This window comes from Prionailurus viverrinus, unplaced genomic scaffold, assembly GCF_022837055.1.
Source record: "Prionailurus viverrinus isolate Anna unplaced genomic scaffold, UM_Priviv_1.0 scaffold_49, whole genome shotgun sequence".
NCBI lineage: Eukaryota > Metazoa > Chordata > Mammalia > Carnivora > Felidae > Prionailurus > Prionailurus viverrinus.
This window is the reverse complement of record NW_025927612.1, coordinates 2,124,457-2,144,772: the sequence shown is the minus strand read 5'-3', so window position 1 is coordinate 2,144,772 and position 20,316 is coordinate 2,124,457. Positions and strand designations below refer to the sequence as shown.

General features: G+C 39.4%; 1 protein-coding gene across 9 annotated transcripts in view; it reads left to right on the top strand.

Annotated features, from left to right (window-relative positions):
• The window catches only part of F8 (coagulation factor VIII), a 133,142-nt gene that overhangs the window by 50,765 nt on the left and 62,061 nt on the right, over nucleotides 1–20,316 (top strand). For all 9 annotated transcript variants that reach the window (XR_007149785.1, XM_047847687.1, XM_047847691.1 and 6 more), the window contains 7 exons: nucleotides 2,284–2,361; nucleotides 3,982–4,203; nucleotides 6,244–6,505; nucleotides 6,786–6,957; nucleotides 8,196–8,289; nucleotides 14,840–15,054; nucleotides 17,210–17,360. Coding sequence is in view for 8 of the 9 variants with exons in the window: in XM_047847687.1 (XP_047703643.1) it covers nucleotides 2,284–2,361; nucleotides 3,982–4,203; nucleotides 6,244–6,505; nucleotides 6,786–6,957; nucleotides 8,196–8,289; nucleotides 14,840–15,054; nucleotides 17,210–17,360 (1,194 nt within the window). In the remaining variant the exon portion in view is untranslated. The remainder of the gene's footprint in view (nucleotides 1–2,283; nucleotides 2,362–3,981; nucleotides 4,204–6,243; nucleotides 6,506–6,785; nucleotides 6,958–8,195; nucleotides 8,290–14,839; nucleotides 15,055–17,209; nucleotides 17,361–20,316) is intronic.

Sequence of the window (20,316 nt, the reverse complement as noted above, 5' to 3'; positions counted from 1 at the left end):
GCATTGACTGTCTGCTTCTAGGAGTATACCCTCTCTTATCTTCCTTTCTTACTTTTCAATACCTTTGCAAATTACTTAACCTCTCTGTGTCTCAATTTTCTTAAGTTTAAAATCGAAATAATAGTACTTTTTTCATAGGATAGTTGTGAGGATTATGTAAGTGATTTCAATTAAGTAACTTAGAACATTATGTGGCACAGAGTAGGTCCTCAGTAGTATCAGAACGTTTGCTACCTCCTCCTGCTAATAGAGCCATTATCCTCCTACACAGCTTCTTCTGAACTGAGGACCTCATCATCTCTCTCCTGACTAGTTTCCCTGTCTTCTCCTGTCCCCTGACGTTCCATTGTTACTGATGATGTGTCTAGCCTCACTGGGCCCCTCTTCCTGCCTCACTGTGCAGATGCTGGCCACGCTGAACACATTTTATATTGCCCTGCAACATGCCCTGTGTTTTCTTGCATCCAGATCCTTGTTGACGCTTGTGTCCTCTGCCTAGAAAGCCTGTCTGCACCTTCACACCAAGTGAAGATTTTCCTTTTCCTTCCAGTCTGGGTTAGATGCCTGTTTATGTATTTCCACAGTTTTTTAAATGTTTACTTATTTTTGAGAGAGAGAGAAAGAGAGAGAGAGAGAACGAGCAGGGGATGGTCAGAAAGAGAGGAAGACACAGAATCTGAAGCAGGCTCCAGACTCTGAGCTGTCAGCACAGAGCCTGATGCGGGGCTTGAACCCACGGACCGTGGGGTCATGAACTGAGCCAAAGTTGGATGTTTAACCAACTGAGCCACCCATGGGACCCTCCACAGTTTTTTTTTTTTAATGCATCAGCAAGTTTATTTACAAATGCAGTTGAACAGGAAGGCTTACTAGGTCCTGGAGAAAACTTTTGGTATACAAACCCTGATGATTTTGTATTAATGACAATTCTGGTGAAGAAAATAGAGATCCCCTCATCAAGAAAATAAAATGTCATGTATGCTAAAAAAATTTTTTTAAAGCACAATATTACATAGATGAAATGAAGGATACAGAAAGCAAATTTGTGAGTAGATTTTAGTAAATTGTCTTTATGGTTCTGCATTAATTTAGTATACATTACAATAAACAGAGCAAATGCAACTATGTATTTATATTAGCTACTTCAAATAATATTTCACAACCTTTTTTGAAAAAAACAATAAAATAATCATCTTCAAAACACCACTAGAAAGTCAAACAAAGGAGTTTCCTCCTTATCATACTAAATCATCATTGCCTGATACTTTGATATTATATCCCTTCCCTTTCAGGTGAAGTGAAGTTTCTTCTCTCTGGTTTTGTAAAAGCCTGTTCTCATCTCTATGACGTTACTCTTCACTTATAATTGCTGGCTTCTCTATTTAAGCTAAATTGTAAGCACTTTGAAGGCAGAGTGTCTTCTCTGTCCACAGTGCCTGGCACTCAGAAGTGCTCAGTAAATGCGTTTGGATGAATGAAGAAATTAGTAGATGAACAGATAAATGAACTTAGGAGAATTACCCACAAAGGCTGGGTGCTTCAGAAAGTTTCAGTATTAGCTGCTAGTCCTTTATACAAAGGGGCAACTTCAGGGAGATGGCTGTGCCATGATAATATTTACAGTGCTTTCACTCATTAATTTCAGAGGGGAGGTGGGCAAGCTTTCAGGTTTTTGGGTTTTCATTACTACAATCTGAATGAAGCAATTAGGACAGGGACAGGGACTGAGAGTCCTTTTCTACGATGATTTTCATCTGCTCCTTTTTAAAATTTTTTTAACGTTTATTTATTTTAGAGAGACAGAGCACAAGCAGGGGAGAGGGAGAGAGAAGGGTAGACACAGCATCCGAAGCAGGCTCTAGGCTCTGAGCTGTCAGTACAGAGCATGATGTGGGGCTGGAACCCACGAACCACGAGATCATGACCTGAGGCAAAGTCGGATGCTTAACTGTAACCAAGGGAGCCACCCAGGCACCCCTGTCTGCTCCCTTTCAAATAAGTCAGTGAATGAATAGAGTGAAATCCTCATGGCACAAACTAACCAATATTCTCCCTTCTCGTTATCACTTGTCATCATCCCTTCCCATCTACTGTCAGACAAATATAAGGAGAGACCATCAATTTGAGCAAGAAATGTCTGCCTTTTAGTAATTGTCTTCTCCCTTTTTCTTACTGATTGGGGGCAAAGACTGCTCACAGCATGGGACGGAGGGAAGGAGAAATGGAGCGTCATTCGTGAGACAGACACTGAGCTAGCCTTGTATTTGCCTCCTCTCTCCTCAGGAAAAAGCTGGCACTCATCTGCTCAGGCCCAGCATGAAATGCACACGGTCAACGGCTATGTCAACAGGTCTCTGCCAGGTATGTCCATTTGTGCTCAAGAATCCTCAGGATCTTCCTCACTTACCACCACAGCTCTCTCCTCTGGTTGTCTTCAGACAGCTCCGTATGCCCAGAGGAAAGCCCACTGAATTCTGGTGTCTGGTGGGGTCTTAAACTGAAGTGGCTGATTCTTTTTCCAGTCACCTAAAAATGAAGGCCTGCCCATGTACACAGAGCTCACAGATTTCTCTTTCCTTTTGCTTAAAATAGATGGGGCCAAGGATGAACAAATATTTAAGGAAAGCCTGAAATATGAAGGGGTTTTGCAGAGATAAATAAAATAATAATCCCAGAAGAAAAAGAGATAATCCTTAGAACTGAACAAAACTTGTCAAAAGGTCTACTTAGTATTTTCATAAAGATTCAAGAAGATACTGCATCAATAAAGTAATAATGGGATTTTATGAAAAAGAAATAACCAAATAAGGGTATACTCACAAAAATGAGGAATATGGTTTTCAAAATACAAACTCAATAGAAGGCAGTTAGAATAGAGAAAATCTCCCAGAAATGAAAATGAAAAGAGATTGAGAATACAGTTTAAAACAGATTTCAGAAATCAAAAAAATGATAGATGAAAGTATTTGAGTCCTCATATAAAAATTTCCCAGTAGCATAATATTTAAAAAGACTCCCACAAAAAATTATGATTGTGGAATTTCAGAGAACAAAGAGAAGATGTTTAAGCTTCCCCTGGGACAAACAGGTCACAAACAAAAGCAGGAAACTTAAATTGGCAATACCATTCAGGGCTTTCTAGGACTTACTAGAGAGTTGGGACTTGACACAGAGACAAGAGATAATGGTAGCTAGCTTGGATTAAGATGGTGGGGATAGTGATGATGGTGAAAAATAGATATATTTGGAAGATTCGGGCGCCAAAATACGAGAAAACTGTGCCCTAGTAGTTAACAGTGTGAGTCTAAGCATACGGCTGCTTGGGTTCCAATCTGAGCAAGTTAATTAACCTCTCTGGGCATTGGTTTCCTCTCCTGATAACAAAAGTTTCTACATTCATATGGTTACTGGAGGGAGTGAATGAGTTACTTGTAAAATAGTTTGGATAGTGTTTGGTATAAAATAAGTGCTCAGTAAATATTAGTGTTATTAATTATATTGCCATAACTGGTATCAGGTTGGATGTGAGAAGTGAGCATAGTAAAAAGAATAATTTTGATATTTTTCAAGGAGAAAATATTGGTCAATAAGAGAATAAGGGCTAGGGGTGAATCCTAGGTGATCTGTAATTTACTGAGGAGTCAGGAAAGGAGACAGAAGGAGCTGTCTAAACAACAGGGGAACAAAGACCAGAGAGGTGTTGGCACAGAGATCGAGGGAGGAAGAGAATTTCAAGAAGGAATGAATGGTCAGCAAGTGCAGGTGGCTGAAAATGGTCCATTGGATTTAGCAGCATGGCACTCACTGGTGGGTGACCTTGGCAAGAGCTGTTGATTTGGCAGTACCCTAGCCTCCTTGGAAAGTTTTATTCCAAGTCAGTAATAAAATTTGAAGGTCAGTTTGTCCATCCTATCCTAGACAGCATTTTCCCTTTCAAATTCTCTACTTGCTGACCATAACTATCTTATTTCTACTTTATAGGTCTGACTGGATGCCACAAGAAATCAGTCTATTGGCATGTGATTGGAATGGGCACCACTCCCGAAGTGCACTCAATTTTTCTTGAAGGTCACACATTTCTCATCAGAAACCACCGCCAGGCCTCCTTGGAGATCTCACCAATAACTTTCCTCACTGCTCAGACATTCCTGATGGACCTTGGCCAATTTCTACTGTTTTGTCACATCTCTTCCCACCAGCATGGTAATATCTGTTGATCTTAAAAATTAGTACTATACATATTCAGCTCTTCTTTTAGTGTCCACTGTCCAGTATAAGATTATGTTAGAACTCAACTGAGGTGCCCTAGTTGTCAGTTTTCAGAGTAAAGATTTCACCTTGAACGTAAGAGGGCTTGAGTGTTAGTAGTACTGGTGAATTTTTAGTCTAAATGACTATGATAGAGGGAGGGGAGATATTTTAGGAATGAATGCTGTGGTGAAAGGGAGGAAGACAGTACAGTATTGGTTTCCCAGCCTGATCCCATTAACTAGGCCTCAACACCATGGAGAGAGACATTGCAGGTCATAGCCGAAGAGATGTTTTATGAGAAATGTAAGGAAATAAGTCACCTAAGTTGTAGGATAGCAGTAGTGATGCCGAGAGCAGTAAATAGCAAAGACAAGACGATACTGCAGTTCTCAGCATGAAAGCCCACACTCCTGGTGTACACGGAGGTGCTCTGTTAGCACCTGGTAGGAGGTGACACACTGCGGGTGGAAGTTGCCAAGCATAGGTGACACACCACATGAGGTTTTCGAAGACGTCTTGATGAGGACTTTGCGAAGGGCCAAAGGTCCCATCTAAGTGAGTTGGGGCAACAGTGCTTACACTTTCAAATTATTGTTAATGTAACCTCATTGGGAGCTACAGCCTGTGAAAATTCATATAACACGATCATCCCACCCCCATTTGCCGTCTTGTGTGTTTACTCCACTAACTCCTCAACTTGCATCAATGTAACATCACTCCTTGCCTAATCCCCTCTTGTGGCTATTGAGGGCTGTTGGAGAAACATGTTGAGGAGGCCTAATGTTTCATGTCTAACAGCACTCAGCACTCGTTTGTTCCTACCACTCTTGTATTAATGCTCTCTTCAGATTCCTTGTTTGCCTTGGAGAAGAGATTGGATCTTGCCACACTTCCACTATTTCCCCCTTATGTTCAGTGAGTGGCCTTGTCTATAGTCCTTTATAATGATGAAGAATGGGACCTCTTTTCCCCATCTGTTACATCATGTTTGGGGGACTTTTGATAAGACATTAGGGGGCAAAGGATATCCTACTGGGCACACAACAGGAATAGGTTATTTATTTGTATGCAGGTTGGTCACTATCTACTTTGAAGGGTTTATGTTTTGTTTTATTATTTTGACTTGTTTCCACTGATTTTAATCCACATTTTGCAGAAAAATGCTTTGTCTTGTTGGAACTCAGATAAAACTTTTCATCTGTAGACCTAGAATAAATAACGTTTGAAGCCACATGAACTAGTTTAAAGACTAGCTGTCTGCCGCTCCTGAGAGCTACCCTGTTCCCCATCACCCAGTAAACAGGCCCCCCTTCTTTGGATTGAGCTTCAGAACAGCCTGTGGCATAGACTGGGAAGGAGGTATTGCCATCCACATTTTTAAAGCCAGAGATGAGATTGCTTTAGGGCTCACAACTAGTCACAGACAGACATGCTCTTAAAATATATGACATATTTCCTTAGCTCTGAGTTGTACCTTTCCATGTTTTTATGAACTTGGAATGTTTCTTGAAATTTATATCTATACTGACATTTTTCCTGATAAACTTATTAAATCGGTGGTTTGTATCATGATTCAATGGAATACATATAGAAATCATAGGTAACTGGAGGAGTGGGGAGTTGGCCTGACCTAGGCAACCACATGCTGAAAATACTCAGTGTGTCAAGTCTGCTCGTTTATAATTTGGGAGTTGGGGAGTGATAGGCTCAGAGCCAATACCACAAGGGAAATATTCATATATATTGTAAGAGCAAATGAGTGAGTGTTGGAAAAGGGATAAAACATAGATTGGAGGAGAGTCTGGCTGAAGGGAAACAGTGAGTACAAAGACCATATAGGAAGAAAGCAACAAGGAACAGCTATGGGGGAGGTAATCCCTGTAGGAGAGTGGCAAAGAAGAGTACTGGCGTGGAGAAGAAAACACTTAGGAGAGGGTCTTGAAGGCCAGAGTCTTGTAGGAATCTGACATTGTTTGATTTGTCTGACTCCAGATGGCATGGAAGCTTATGTCAAAGTAGATAGCTGCCCAGAGGAACCCCAGCTACGGATGAAAACTAACGAAAAAGAGGAAGATTATGATGATGATCTTTATGATTCTGACATGGACATGGTTAGGTTTGATGGCGACAGCCCTTCTCCCTTTATTCAAATCCGCTCAGTTGCCAAGAAGCATCCTAAAACTTGGATCCACTATATTGCCGCCGAAGAGGAGGACTGGGACTATGCTCCCTCGACCCCCACCCCCATTGACAGGTAAGCATCTTTGACTCTTGGTATGAACTCTTCCTCATTTTCAAAAAGTTCTTCCCAATTATTCAAAACAACAAATCCTCAAGCCATGGTTGGGATTAAGTACAGATATGGAATCAAATAATATAGCCCTATTAACATAGCTAAGTATCAGGGATACTTGTATTTTTCTCCCTCCTTCCCTTGATTAAATCTCATGAGCTGTTTTAGAGCTGGATTTTAGCCACCTGTCCCTACCTAGAACTCTGCATCCCAACGTGTCATCTATTTGTGTCTCATGCAGAAGTTATAAACATCTATATTTGAACAGTGGTCCTCAGCGGATTGGTAGGAAGTACAAAAAAGTTCGATTTATGGCATACACAGATGAAACATTTAAGACTCGTGAAGCTATTCAGTATGAATCAGGAATCCTAGGACCTTTACTTTATGGAGAAGTTGGAGACACACTGTTGGTAAGTTGAGGAGGAGATACAAGGTTGGGTCAGAAGACAAAGTCTGGAGAATTTTGAGTATCTAAAAGCTTCATAATTTAGCCTTGTCTCCAATGGATATGATCATCTAAAAATCATAAATGTTACACAGATAAATGTGGACTATAAATTTGTTTTAAAAATATGAGTATATTGGGGCACCTGGGTGGCTTAGTCAGTTAAGTGACTATTCTGTTCCAAAAGGAAGTTTTCATAATGGAAGATGCTGCAGCCTTATTGTGTAGTAGTACAACAGAAGAGATGTTGTCATTAGATAGGAGGTGATTTTCGCAGGAGGGAATGTGGCCATATATGCACATAGGTGGGTAGATTTGATGGCGGGAGGGTGAGTACTCTCTTTTCTCAGTGAAAACAGAAGCACTTGACAGTGAGAATCTGGAAACAGATATTAGTCAACTAAGTAAGTGGGAAGGTGAATTTCTAGGAAAACCTAACAGTAATGAAGTTTTAGGGTGATGGTGGGGTGGTCCAGAGCTGATGGCCAAGAAAATTCTTGAAGGCGCCTTTGGTGCAAAAATGTGACTTTATTAAAGCATGTGGACAGGACCTGTGGGCAGGAAGAGCTGCACTGGGGTTGTAATGGGTAACTGATTATATACCCTCAGGTTCGGTGGGGGTCAGGGATAGAGTAAGTCTCTAAGAAATTTTGGAAACAAGGTTTCCAGGACCTTAAGGGGCTAGCTGTTGCTAGGGAAACTCCATTTATTATCGTTTAGTAGTCATGAGACCCTTCATATGTATATCAGGGGGCCCTAAGCTAGGGGAATGATTGCCAGCATATATCCTGGGGCAGTTGAGAGTGCTGTCATCCTAGTCGTCCCTGCTCATTCAGTGAAGAATTTTATCACCTGAGTCACTGTTTTCCTCTCAGCTGTTGGGGAACTAGGGCCCAAATGGTGGGAAAAGGCTGAGAAGAAGCAGTGTCCTCAGCAGACATTCAATTTCAATTAGTTTGAGAAGGTGCAAAGAATACTTCCTGAACAAGTGAAATAACTGTAAAGAAATGGAAAGGGGCCTTTAGTGAAAAAGCTAAGTGACTATCTGAGCAGTTATACAGAAAGAACAAATGTTTTGAGCTTTATGTGGGCTCAAACCCCTACAGTATGGACATAAGGCAGCTTTTGTCTTCTGGAGATGGGCCACACTGGTTGATCCTGGCCCTTTTAAGACTTGGTCTTTTATTTCACTTTTACTTGCAGATTATATTTAAAAATCAAGCAAGCCGACCATATAACATCTACCCTCATGGAATCACTGACGTCAGTCCTTTGTACTCAGGGAGATTGCCTAAAGGTAAGTGTCACCTCAGTCACCTAAGTTCGCTTACCTGTAGATATGGATGAGGTCATAGCCTCAACAGCACTAACATTATACTGGCCTTCGCCCCAGCTGCTATGTATGATGTAGACACATCTATCACCCCCCTATCCTGTATGCTATAATTTCCATATGGACTACATCTATATACTTACCAATACACATAAGAAAATGCTATAATTTTTTGCTTTAAATGGTCATATGTAGTTTTAGACAATTATGAGGAAAAAATATTCCTTCATATTTACCTATTTACTATTACCAATGCAGCACTTCCATTCAGATCACTTCTCTTCAATCTGAAGAATTTCCTTTAGCATTCCTTATGGTGCAAGTATGCTGGAAATAGATTCTCTTCATTTTATCTTATTTGAAAATGTCTTTATTTTGTCTTCACTTTTGAAGGCTAATTTTGCCGGACATAGAATTCTGGGTTCAGAGGTGTTTTTTTTTTTCCTTTTAGTACTTTCCAAATATTATTTGACAATCTTCTGGCATTCGTAATAGCTGAGTTTTTATTCCATTGAATTATTCTTCCCCTGGAGGTTATTTTTCTCTGGCTGTGATTTTCTTCATATTTATCCTGTTTGGGGTTTACTGATCTTCCAGGATCTGTACATTTGTTTTTACAAATTTGGAAAGATTGTGGTCATTATTTCTTTAAATAAATTTTTTACCCTATTCTCTATCCCCTTTCCCAGGTCTCTAATTACAAGAATGTTTGACCTCTTGGTGTTGTCCTACATACCTTAATGTTTTCATCATATTTTTTTCTTTCTCCCTCTCATCTGTAGGTTGGATAGTTTCTATTGACCTATCTTGAAGTTCACTGACCTCAAACTGGAATTTCTAAGTCACAGTATACATATTTTTATTTTTAATAGATAGCCAGACTTTTGCCCCCAAATAAAGTTATAATTCACAGTCCTACCAGTCATATATGAAAGTGTAATTTCCCACATTATTGATATCTAGACATGGACAGTTTTTAAAAATCCTGCCAATCTTGTGGGTGAAAAGAGGTGTCTCAATGTTTTTTAAATTTTATTTTTAAATTTTAATTCCAGTATAGTTAAGAGTGTAATCTTAGTTTCAGGTTTACTATATAGTGATTCAACACTTCTATACAACACCTGGTGCTCATCACAACAAGTGCACTCCTTAATCCCCATCACCTACTTCACCTATCCCTCTATCCAACTCCCCTCTGGTAACCATCAGTCTGTTCTCTATGGTTGAGTCTGTTTCTTGGTTTCTCTCCCTCTCTTTTTCACTTTGCTCTTTTGTTTTGTTTCTTAGATTCCATATATGAGTGAAATCATATGGTATTTGTCTCTGAATGACTTTTTTCATTTAACATTATATACTCTCTTTTTTTTTTTTTTAAAAAGAAATAACCTTACTTTATTTTTTTTTTTATTTTTTTTTTCTGAAATTTATTGACAAATTGGTTTCCATACAACACCCAGTGCTCATCCCAAAAGGTGCCCTCCTCAATACCCATCACCCACCCTCTCCTCCCTCCCACCCCCCATCAACCCTCAGTTTGTTCTCAGTTTTTAACAGTCTCTTATGCTTTGGCTCTCTCCCATTCTAACCTCTTTTTTTTTTTTTTCCTTCCCTCCCCCATGGGTTCCTGTTAAGTTTCTCAGGATCCACATAAGAGTGAAACCATATGGTATCTGTCTTTCTCTGTATGGCTTATTTCACTTAGCATCACACTCTCCAGTTCCATCCACATTGCTACAAAAGGCCATATTTCATTTTTTCTCATTGCCACGTAATATTCCATTGTGTATATAAACCACAATTTCTTTATCCATTCATCAGTTGATGGACATTTAGGCTCTTTCCATAATTTGGCTATTGTTGAGAGTGCTGCTATGAACATTGGGGTACAAGTGGCCCTATGCATCAGTGCTCCTGTATCCCTTGGATAAATTCCTAGCAGTGCTATTGCTGGGTCATAGGGTAGGTCTATTTTTAATTTTCTGAGGAACCTCCACACTGCTTTCCAGAGCGGCTGCACCAATTTGCATTCCCACCAACAGTGCAAGAGGGTTCCCGTTTCTCCACATCCTCTCCAGCATCTATAGTCTCCGGATTTGTTCATTTTGGCCACTCTGACTGGCGTGAGGTGATACCTGAGTGTGGTTTTGATTTGTATTTCCCTGATAAGGAGCGACGCTGAACATCTTTTCATGTGCCTGTTGGCCATCCGGATGTCTTCTTTAGAGAAGTGTCTATTCATGTTTTCTGCCCATTTCTTCACTGGGTTATTTGTTTTTCGGGTGTGGAGTTTGGTGAGCTCTTTATAGATTTTGGATACTAGCCCTTTGTCTGATATGTCATTTGCGAATATCTTTTCCCATTCCGTTGGTTGCCTTTTAGTTTTGTTGGTTGTTTCCTTTGCTGTGCAGAAGCTTTTTATCTTCATAAGGTCCCAGTAATTCACTTTTGCTTTTAATTCCCTTGCCTTTGGGGATGTGTCGAGTAAGAGATTGCTACGGCTGAGGTCAGAGAGGTCTTTTCCTGCTTTCTCCTCTAAGGTTTTGATGGTTTCCTGTCTCACATTTAGGTCCTTTATCCATTTTGAGTTTATTTTTGTGAATGGTGTGAGAAAGTGGTCTAGTTTCAACCTTCTGCATGTTGCTGTCCAGTTCTCCCAGCACCATTTGTTAAAGAGACTGTCTTTTTTCCATTGGATGTTCTTTCCTGCTTTGTCAAAGATGAGTTGGCCATATGTTTGTGGGTCTAGTTCTGGGGTTTCTATTCTATTCCATTGGTCTATGTGTCTGTTTTGGTGCCATAACATTATATACTCTCTAGCTCCATCCATGTCATTGAAAATGGCAAGATTTCATTCCTTTTTATGGCTGAGTGATAATTCATTGTGTGTGTGTGTGTGTGTGTGTGTGTGTGTGTGTGTGTGTACCACATCTTCTTTATTCATTCATTTAATTGATGGGCACTTGGGTTGCATCCATATCTTAACTATTGTAAATAATGCTGCAATAAACATAGGGGTGCATATATCTTCCAATTAGTGTTTTCATTTTCTTTGGGTAAATACACAGTAGTGGAATGACTGGATCATATGGTAATTCCATTTTTAACTTTTTGAGGAATTTCCATACTGTTTTCTACAGTAGCTATGCCACTTTGTATTCCCACCAACAGTACATGAGAGTTCCTTTCTCTCCGTATCCTCGCCAATACTTACTGTTTCCTGTGTTTTTTTATTCAGCCTCAGGCAAGGGAAACAAAAGCAAAACAACTGTTGGAACTACATCAAAATAAAAAGTTTCTGCACATCAAAGGAAACCATCAACAAAACAAAAAGACAACCTACTGAATGGGACAAGATATTTGCAAATGATATACCCAATAAGGGGTTAATATCCAAAACATATAAAGAACTTCTACAACTCAACACCAAAAATATAAATAATACAATTAAAAAAAATGGGCAGAGAACCTGAGTAGACATTTTTTCAAAGAATGGAGATACAGATGGCCAACAGACACATGAAAAGATGCTCAACATCACTAATCATCAGGAAAATGCAAATCAAAACCAAAATGAGATATCACCTTATATCTTAGAAGGGCTAAAATAAAAAAGATGAAAAATAACAAGTGTTGGAGAGGATGTAGAGAAAAAGGAACCCACATATACTATTAGTTAGGAATGTAAATTGGTACAGCCACTGTGGAAAACAGTGTGGAGGTTCCTCAAAAAATTTAAAATTGAAACACCATATAATCTAATAATTCCACTATTGAGTATCTACACAAAGGAAATGAAAACACTAATTTGAAAAGATATATGTACTCCTATGTTTGTTGCAACATTATTTGGATACCACATCTCTTTATACAATATGTGAGTTAAAACTTCAGTGAGCAGGGGCGCCTGGGTGGCTCAGTCAGTTAAGAGTCCCACTTCAGCTCAGGTCATGATCTCTCCATTCCTGAATTCAAGCCCCACGTCAGGCTCTGTGCTAACAGCTCAGAGCCTGGAGCCTGCTTTGGATTCTGTGTCTCCCTCTCTTTCTGCTCCTCCCCCACTGATGCTCTGTCTCTCTGTCTCAAAAATAAATAAACATAAAAAAAACTTCAGTGAGCAGTCCTTTGGAATATATTCAGGCCTGAAATTCTCAGAGTCAACTGGATTACCAACTGTAGCTTACCACTGTGGTTTTGATGTCTCTATTTCTTTAAGCACTTGGTATTTTTTTCTTCTTCATAGATTTTCAGTTATTTATTATAAACATTTAATAATATCTATTCTATGTAATGGTGGACAGACCTGCTCATTTCTTTTTTAAAATTTTTTTAACACTTATTTATTTTAGAGAGACAGAGCATGATTGGGGGTGGGGCAGAGAGAGAGGGAGACACACAATCTGAAACAGGGTCCAGGCTCTGAGCTGTCAGCACAGAGCCCAATGTGGGGCTTGAACCCACGAACCACGAGATCATAACCTGAGCTGAAGTCGGACGCTCAACCGACTGAGCCACCCACCCAGGTGCCCCAGACCTGTTAAGTTCTTTTTTTCACTTTTTAAAGTTTTTATTTTAATTCTAGTTAGTTAACATACACTGTTATATTAGTGTACAATTTAGTGATTCAACACTTCCATACATCACCCAGCACTCATACGACAGGTGCACTTCATAATCCCCATCACCTATTTCATCCATCCCCTCCCCTCCCCTCTGGTAACCATCTGTTTGTTCTCTGTAGTTAAGAGTCTGTTTCTCTCTCTCTCTCTCTCTCTCTCTCTCTCTCTCTCTCTCTCTTTCTCTCTCTCTTCCCCTATTTTTTTTTGTTTTCTTAAATTCCACATTTGAGTAAAACCATATGGTATTTGTCTTTTTCTGACTTATTTCACTTAGCATAATACTCTCTAGCTCCATCCATCTCTTTGCAAGTGGCAAGACTTCATTTTTTTATACCTGAATAATATTACATTTTACACACACACACACACACACACACACACACACACACATGCACACATCACATCTTCTTTATCCATTCATCTATCAGTGGACACTTGGGCTACTTTCATATCTTGGCAATTGTCAATAATGCTGCTATAAACATAGGGGTGCATGTATTCCTTTGAATTAGTGTTTTGTATCCTTTGGGTAAATGCCCGGTAGTGCAACTGTTGGATCATAGGGTAGTTCTATTTTTATTTTTTTATTTTATTTTATTTTATTTTATTTTTAATTTTTTTTTTCAACGTTTATTTATTTTTGGGACAGAGAGACAGAGCATGAACGGGGGAGGGGCAGAGAGAGAGGGAGACACAGAATCGGAAACAGGCTCCAGGCTCCGAGCCATCAGCCCAGAGCCCGACGCGGGGCTTGAACTCACGGACCGCGAGATCGTGACCTGGCTGAAGTCGGACGCTTAACCGACTGCGCCACCCAGGCGCCCCTCTATTTTTATTTTTTGAAGAACCTCCATACTGTTTTCCAGGGTGGCTGCACCAGTTTGCATTTGCACCAACAGTGCAAGAGGGCTCCTCTTTCTCTACCTCCTCTCCAACACCCATTATTTCTTTTCTTTTTGATACTAGCCATTCTGACAGGTGTGAGGTGGTATCTGAATGTGGTTTTGATTTGTATTTCCCTGATAATGAGTGATGTTGAGCATCTTTTCATGTGTCTGTTGGCCATCTGGATGTTTTCTTTGGAGAAGTGTCTATTCATGTCTTCTGTCCATTTTTTAATTGGATGATTCACTTTTTGGCTGTTGAGTTTGATAAGTTCTTTATAGATTTTGTATACTAACCCCTTATCTGTTAAATCATTTGCAAATATCTTCTCCCATTGCATCAATTGTCTTTTCGTTTTGTTGAGTGTTTCCTTTGCTGTACAGAAGCTTTTTAATCTTGATGAGGTCCCAACAGTCCATTTTTTATTTCATCTCTTTGCCTCAGAGAACTTACCTAGAAGAAAGTTGCTATGGCCAATGTCAAAGAGGTTACTGCCTGTCCTCTCTTCTAGGATTTTTATAGGCTTCAGGTCTCACATTTAGCTCTTTAATCTATTTTGAATTTATTTTTTGTGTCTGGTGTAAGAAGGTGGTACAGTTTCATTGCTTTGCATGTTGCTGTCCAGGTCTCCCAACACTATTTGTTGAAGAGACAGTCTTTTTCCCATTGGATATTCTTTCCTGCTTTGTCAAAGATTAATTGACCATATAGTTGTGGGTTCATTTCTGGATGTTGTATTCTGTTCCAATGATCTATATGTCTGTTTTTGTGCCAGTACCATACTGTTTTAATCACTACAGCTTTGTAATATAACTTGAAGTCCTGGATCCACTTTTACTGTAGAACAATTGCATGAATCTTAAACTTATAATAGGTGAAAATTTAGTTTCAATTTATTAAGAAACGTGGTATGTACATATAAATTTGTAGAGCCCTTGAAATAACAACATGATTTACTAAAATGTGGTTTGTTATAATCTAATCAAGAGATTTTGTGGTTTGGGTATGGATAGGTATGAAACATTTGAAAGATATGCCAATTATGCCAGGAGAGATATTCAAGTATAAATGGACAGTGACTGTAGAAGATGGGCCGACTAAATCAGATCCTCGGTGCCTGACTCGATATTACTCGAGCTTCATTAATCCAGAGAGAGATCTAGCTTCAGGACTCATTGGCCCTCTCCTCATATGCTACAAAGGATCTGTAGATCAAAGAGGAAACCAGGTGAGTTCTTCTCTTTCCAAGCCCTGGCTTTGATGGACTGATGATGAATATGAACTTCTAGATATTTGTTATACTTTCTCAGTGTATGTCCCCTAATAGCCTCCAGAAAAAACAGTAGTTTGCAATATTGGCCAATAAAAGAAATGAGCTGGATTTTTCACAGCTGTTATTGAATTTAGTTTGGTGTAATAAACTTGCCTGCTGGAGGGATAGGAGAGCCTGGGCTCTAGAATATTTCTATAATACTCATTCCCAGCCTAGAATTCCACTTTCTGGGGGTTCTTGGCCGGCTCAGTCAGAAGGGCACGTGACTTTCGGGGTCATGAGTTTGAGCCCGTCATTGGGTGTAGAGATTACTTAGATAAATAAAACTTAAAAAAATTTAATTCCACTTTCTATAGGTGGTCTTGCTCATTTTTACATGCTGAGCTACCACCCATATTTAGATGCCCCACAAACGTATATCATAGTGTAGCCTTCTCCCCTGGATGTCTCATCACAGGTGACTCAAAATTAACATATGTGCAGCGTCTAGCATAGCACATGGCATGTAGTAGGGGTTCCATAAATATTTGTCGAGCAAAATACAGGAAAAGATATAAGATCTTTCAGAAATGTTGAAAATTTAGACCACTTACGCTGCTTTAAAAAAATAAGGTTGAGTTGTCTGAATAAGAAAAGCCTAATGCTTGTCAAAAACTCATTGCCTGGATCCAGAATAACTCAGTGCCATATTGCTGAGGCTTGACTACATGTCTATGTGGTTATGTAGGAAACATAGGATTTGTACTAGTCTGAGAACATTTCATTTATTTAGGGAATAAAGCATGTGAATTTTAAAACATGTGGCACACAAATCAAAGAGGCAAAAATTTGGTCAAGTACCAGCCCTGAATTTTGTTTTCATAATTATAGTTTTTCTACTAGTTTTTGGAAAAGGACTGAAATGTACCTGTATATTTTCCAGCATTCTCCCCTCAGCATTTTGGTTTCTGTAGTGCTAGGTTATGCAAATTGAAATTTACACCTACTAGTGAAGTTCACACAGTAAGTCTTAACAGATTCAGTTAACAAGTACTAACTCCTAATTTTGGTTCATATAAAAACTGCTTTTCTGAAAAGAACTTTAAAACTTTTAAACAGAAAACTTAAGGGGCACCTGGGTGGCTCTGTCAGTTAAGCATCCAACTTCGGCTCAGGTCATGATCTCACGGTTTGTGAATTCAAGCCCCGCGTTGGGCTGTGTACTGACAGCTCGGAGCCTGGAGCCTGCTTCAGATTCTGTGTCTCCTCTCTCTGCCCCTCCCCCATTCGTGCTCTGTCTCTGTCTCCCCAAAATGAATAAATGTTAAAAAAATAAATAAACAGAGGGGTGCCTGGGTGGCTCAGTTGGTTAAGCGTCCCACTTCGGCTCAGGTCATGATCTCGCGGTCCGTGAGTTCGAGCCCCACGTCGGGCTCTGTGCCAACAGCTCAGAGCCTGGAGCCTGTTCCAGATTCTGTGTCTCCCTCTCTCTCTGATCCTCCCCCGTTCATGCTCTGTCTCTCTCTGTCTCAAAAATAAATAAAATAAACGTTAAAAAAAATTTTTTTTAAAATAAACAGAAAAGTTAAGATATTTGTGTTAGTTAACATTTTATGGTCCATTTTAACTTTGTTATTTGATTTCTGTTTTCTGTTTTTATTTTTTTATAGATTGGTAGCTTTGTGGAAGGACACTTGCCTGTTGGAATTTTAGGAGAGGCATTAATCTTACTTGATTTGACTAACTTGTTTAAGAAAAACACTGAATAATCACTTGAGTCTTTAAAGAATGAAAATCCTCTAATCTGAACTTGGAGGAAATGAGGCTGCAGACTGTACCAAAAAATCAGTCAGCATTTGACTTTGGGTCCAGAAGAAACTAAGTTGGTGGGTCCAGTCACCCTCTTGCCTTGAGGGCACATCTGCTCTAAACATATACTCACTGTTTGCAGCACCTGCTCCTCCCCCCAGGCCCTGGTATGTGCCATAATAGTGACCTTAGGGAGAAATGGAATTGAACCAAAGGATTCAGTATAGATATAGCACATGTATGCCATCACTTCGTGCAGACTGCTAATTCCTACCTAACAAGACTCATAGCATTTCTTTCTTTCAATATGTACAATTAACAGATGATGTCAGACAAGAGAAACGTCATCCTGTTTTCTGTATTTGATGAGAACCAAAGCTGGTACCTCGCAGAGAATATGAAGCGCTTCCTCCCGAATGCAGATGCAGTGCCGCCCCACGACCCGGAGCTCCAGGTCTCTAACATCATGCACAGTAAGTAAAGCAGCACTTGAGTCCAGTGGGTGATGGATAAAGGAAAACTGAAGCCACCAAATTGATGTCCAGATTAATTGATATGCCAGGCAAGAGTCTTATTTCCTTAAAAATTGTTACATATGAACATACACAGTTTTCTGTAAGTAAGTACATAAATGTGATCATATAATGCATACGCTTTTGTCTTTTAGAAGATATCAAGCATTCAGAGAACTTTATTCTTAAGGAATAAATCAAATAAGACATAACTTTCATTTATCCAAATATGCAAAATCCATCCTTAATATAAAACGCATGTGGGGCACTGGTAGAGCATACAACCTCTGATCTCAAGGTTGTAAGTTTGAGCCCCTCATTGGGTGTGGAGATTACTTAAAACTAAAATTGTATTTATTTATTTATGTATTTATGTATGTATTTATTTATTTATTATTTTTCTTTTTAGTGAGAGAGAGAGAGCACAAGTGAGGGAGAGAGACAAAAAGAATCTTAAGCAGGCTCCATGCTCAGTGCAGAGCCTGACATAGGGCTCAATCCCAGGACCCCGGGGTCATGACCTCAGCCAAAATCAAGAGTCAGACGCTCAACCAACTGAGCCACCCAGGTGCTCTTAAAACTAAAATTTTAAAAATTATTTTAATGCATTCAATTGGTAAGTTACACATGAACTACAAAGGGAATGCAATTTTAGACATGTAAACCCATTGCTAGCTACAGTCAAATTAATCAAGACTCTGTACATTAAAAAGAAATCTTTTTTTCTAGCTTTTTTGAGGTAGAACTGATGAATAAAAATTATATATATTTAAGGTACACAACATGATTTTTTTATGTTTATTTGGCTGCCTCCTCCCTTTTATCTCTCTATTTCCTCCCAAACTATACCTTCCCACTAAGGATTCCATATTCTAATAGCTCATGTTAAAACGTATTTTCTCTATGATTATATAACCATATATGAACACATATATATATTGTGTTAGTCTGCAAGGCCTACCCTAACCTTTAAAGGACCACAGACTGAGTGACTTCATGGCAGACGGTTACTTCATCACAGTTTTGGAGGCTAAAGATCTGACATCTGGGTGTCAGCAGAAGGGGCCTGTTGACTTGTTGATGGCCACTTTCTGTATCCTCACACGGTCTTTCCTCTGTGCGTGCACATGTCTGGGTACAAACTTCATGTTCTTAGGGCCACCCTCAGACCTCATTTGGTGAATTACCTGTTTAAACACCTGATCTCTGAACACAGTCACATTCGGAGACACTAGAGGTTAGAACTTCAACATATGAATTTGGGGAGGAGCGCAGTTCAGCCTATTACATACACACATATATGTGTGTGTTTTATACATACACACACAAGTCAGAATGGTCAACAATATAATTTAAAAATTTCAATCTCACTACAGGAAAATGCAAAATAGAATACCAATGCTGTGACACTTGCTACCTATCAAACTGGCAAAATGATAAGACAGTAACACAATTATTACTCGTGGGCTTGTGAGCACAAGAGTATGCTCATGCGATGGTAGTACACAAGTAGCACAGTATTTTGAAACAGATCTGATTGAAACCATTAAAATTAAAAATATATGCATTTGCCGTTCTGGTTCTGGTTAAGATGGAATGAGCACATTTCACCCTGTCTGTCCCACTGGATGACTGAAATTCCTTAACAGCAGATAATTGGGGAAGGAAGCTAGAAAGATTTCAAAGCACGCATATTACAAGTGAAGAAATGAATGCAGATTTAATGTAGAATATCTTTGGGTCAGGCAGGGGAGGAAAATGTGTGGCTTTGATGAAACTTGAATGCTGTAGCCCTTGCTTGTTCCATTTGGGCCAGCAATTCAAAGTGGGGAGGAATATCCCACCAAACTGGGGGAGTCTCCCCACAAACCAGGGACCTCCTTCCCTCTGTCTCCTTTCCCCTTAATACGAGGAATTAAGGTGCTGTAACTTTTTGGAAACTCAGTTTTTTGGGATTTTATTTGGGTAGGTTTGGGGGTCCACACCATTTCTATCCCCTGGGGAAGACACAATGAGGGAGAAAGTAAACGGGGAGGAAACCTCTCCTTTCCCACCTTCGCCTTTAGCTTCTTGAAAATGGACCCCTGGGGAACAAATATGCCAGGTTTTATTTTTAAAAACTTAGAAACAATCAAAATGTCCCACAGTAGGCAAATGGTTAAACAAACTGTGGTACATCCACACACTTGAATACTCAGCAATAAAACAGAATGAACATTGATACACAAAACATGAATGAACCCCGAAGGCATTAAGCTGAGTGATAATATCCAGTCACAAAAGGTGGCATACTGTGTTATTTCATTTACAAGGGCATTCTGGGGAAGGATGGAAAATAGAATAGTGGTTGTCAGAGCTTGGGTGGAGCTGGAGCTTGATTCTTTGCAATGAATGGCTCCGGTACAATGGAGTTTTCCGTGTTGAATGAGATGTTCTGTATCCTGATTGTCCTCGTGGCTACACACATTGGTGTATGTGCTGAAACTCACAGAACTGTGCTCCAAATAAGAACCAATTTTACTATGTAAATTTTTAAAATTAAATATATATACCTTTTGATCCAACATTCCTACTGCTGGGATATATCTCATGGGAGTAAAACACCAGTACATAAGGACAGATGTACAGGGATGTATTGTAGCAGTGTTTATAGTGCCTAAAACAAATAAACTAAAGTCAAAGGTAATGCCTATCATTAGAGGGATGTTTCAATATATTGTGGCACACCCATAATATGAAATATCATGAAGCCATTAAAAAGAATGGATCAGAGCTGTACCCAGCTACTTAAAGCAATTTCTGTTAAGTATTGTTGAATAACCTAATGCAGATGCAGAAAAAGTATATGTCATATGACCTCATTTTTGTAAAGTAAATAATGACCACAAGAGAGAAAGCATAGACATGTATATATATA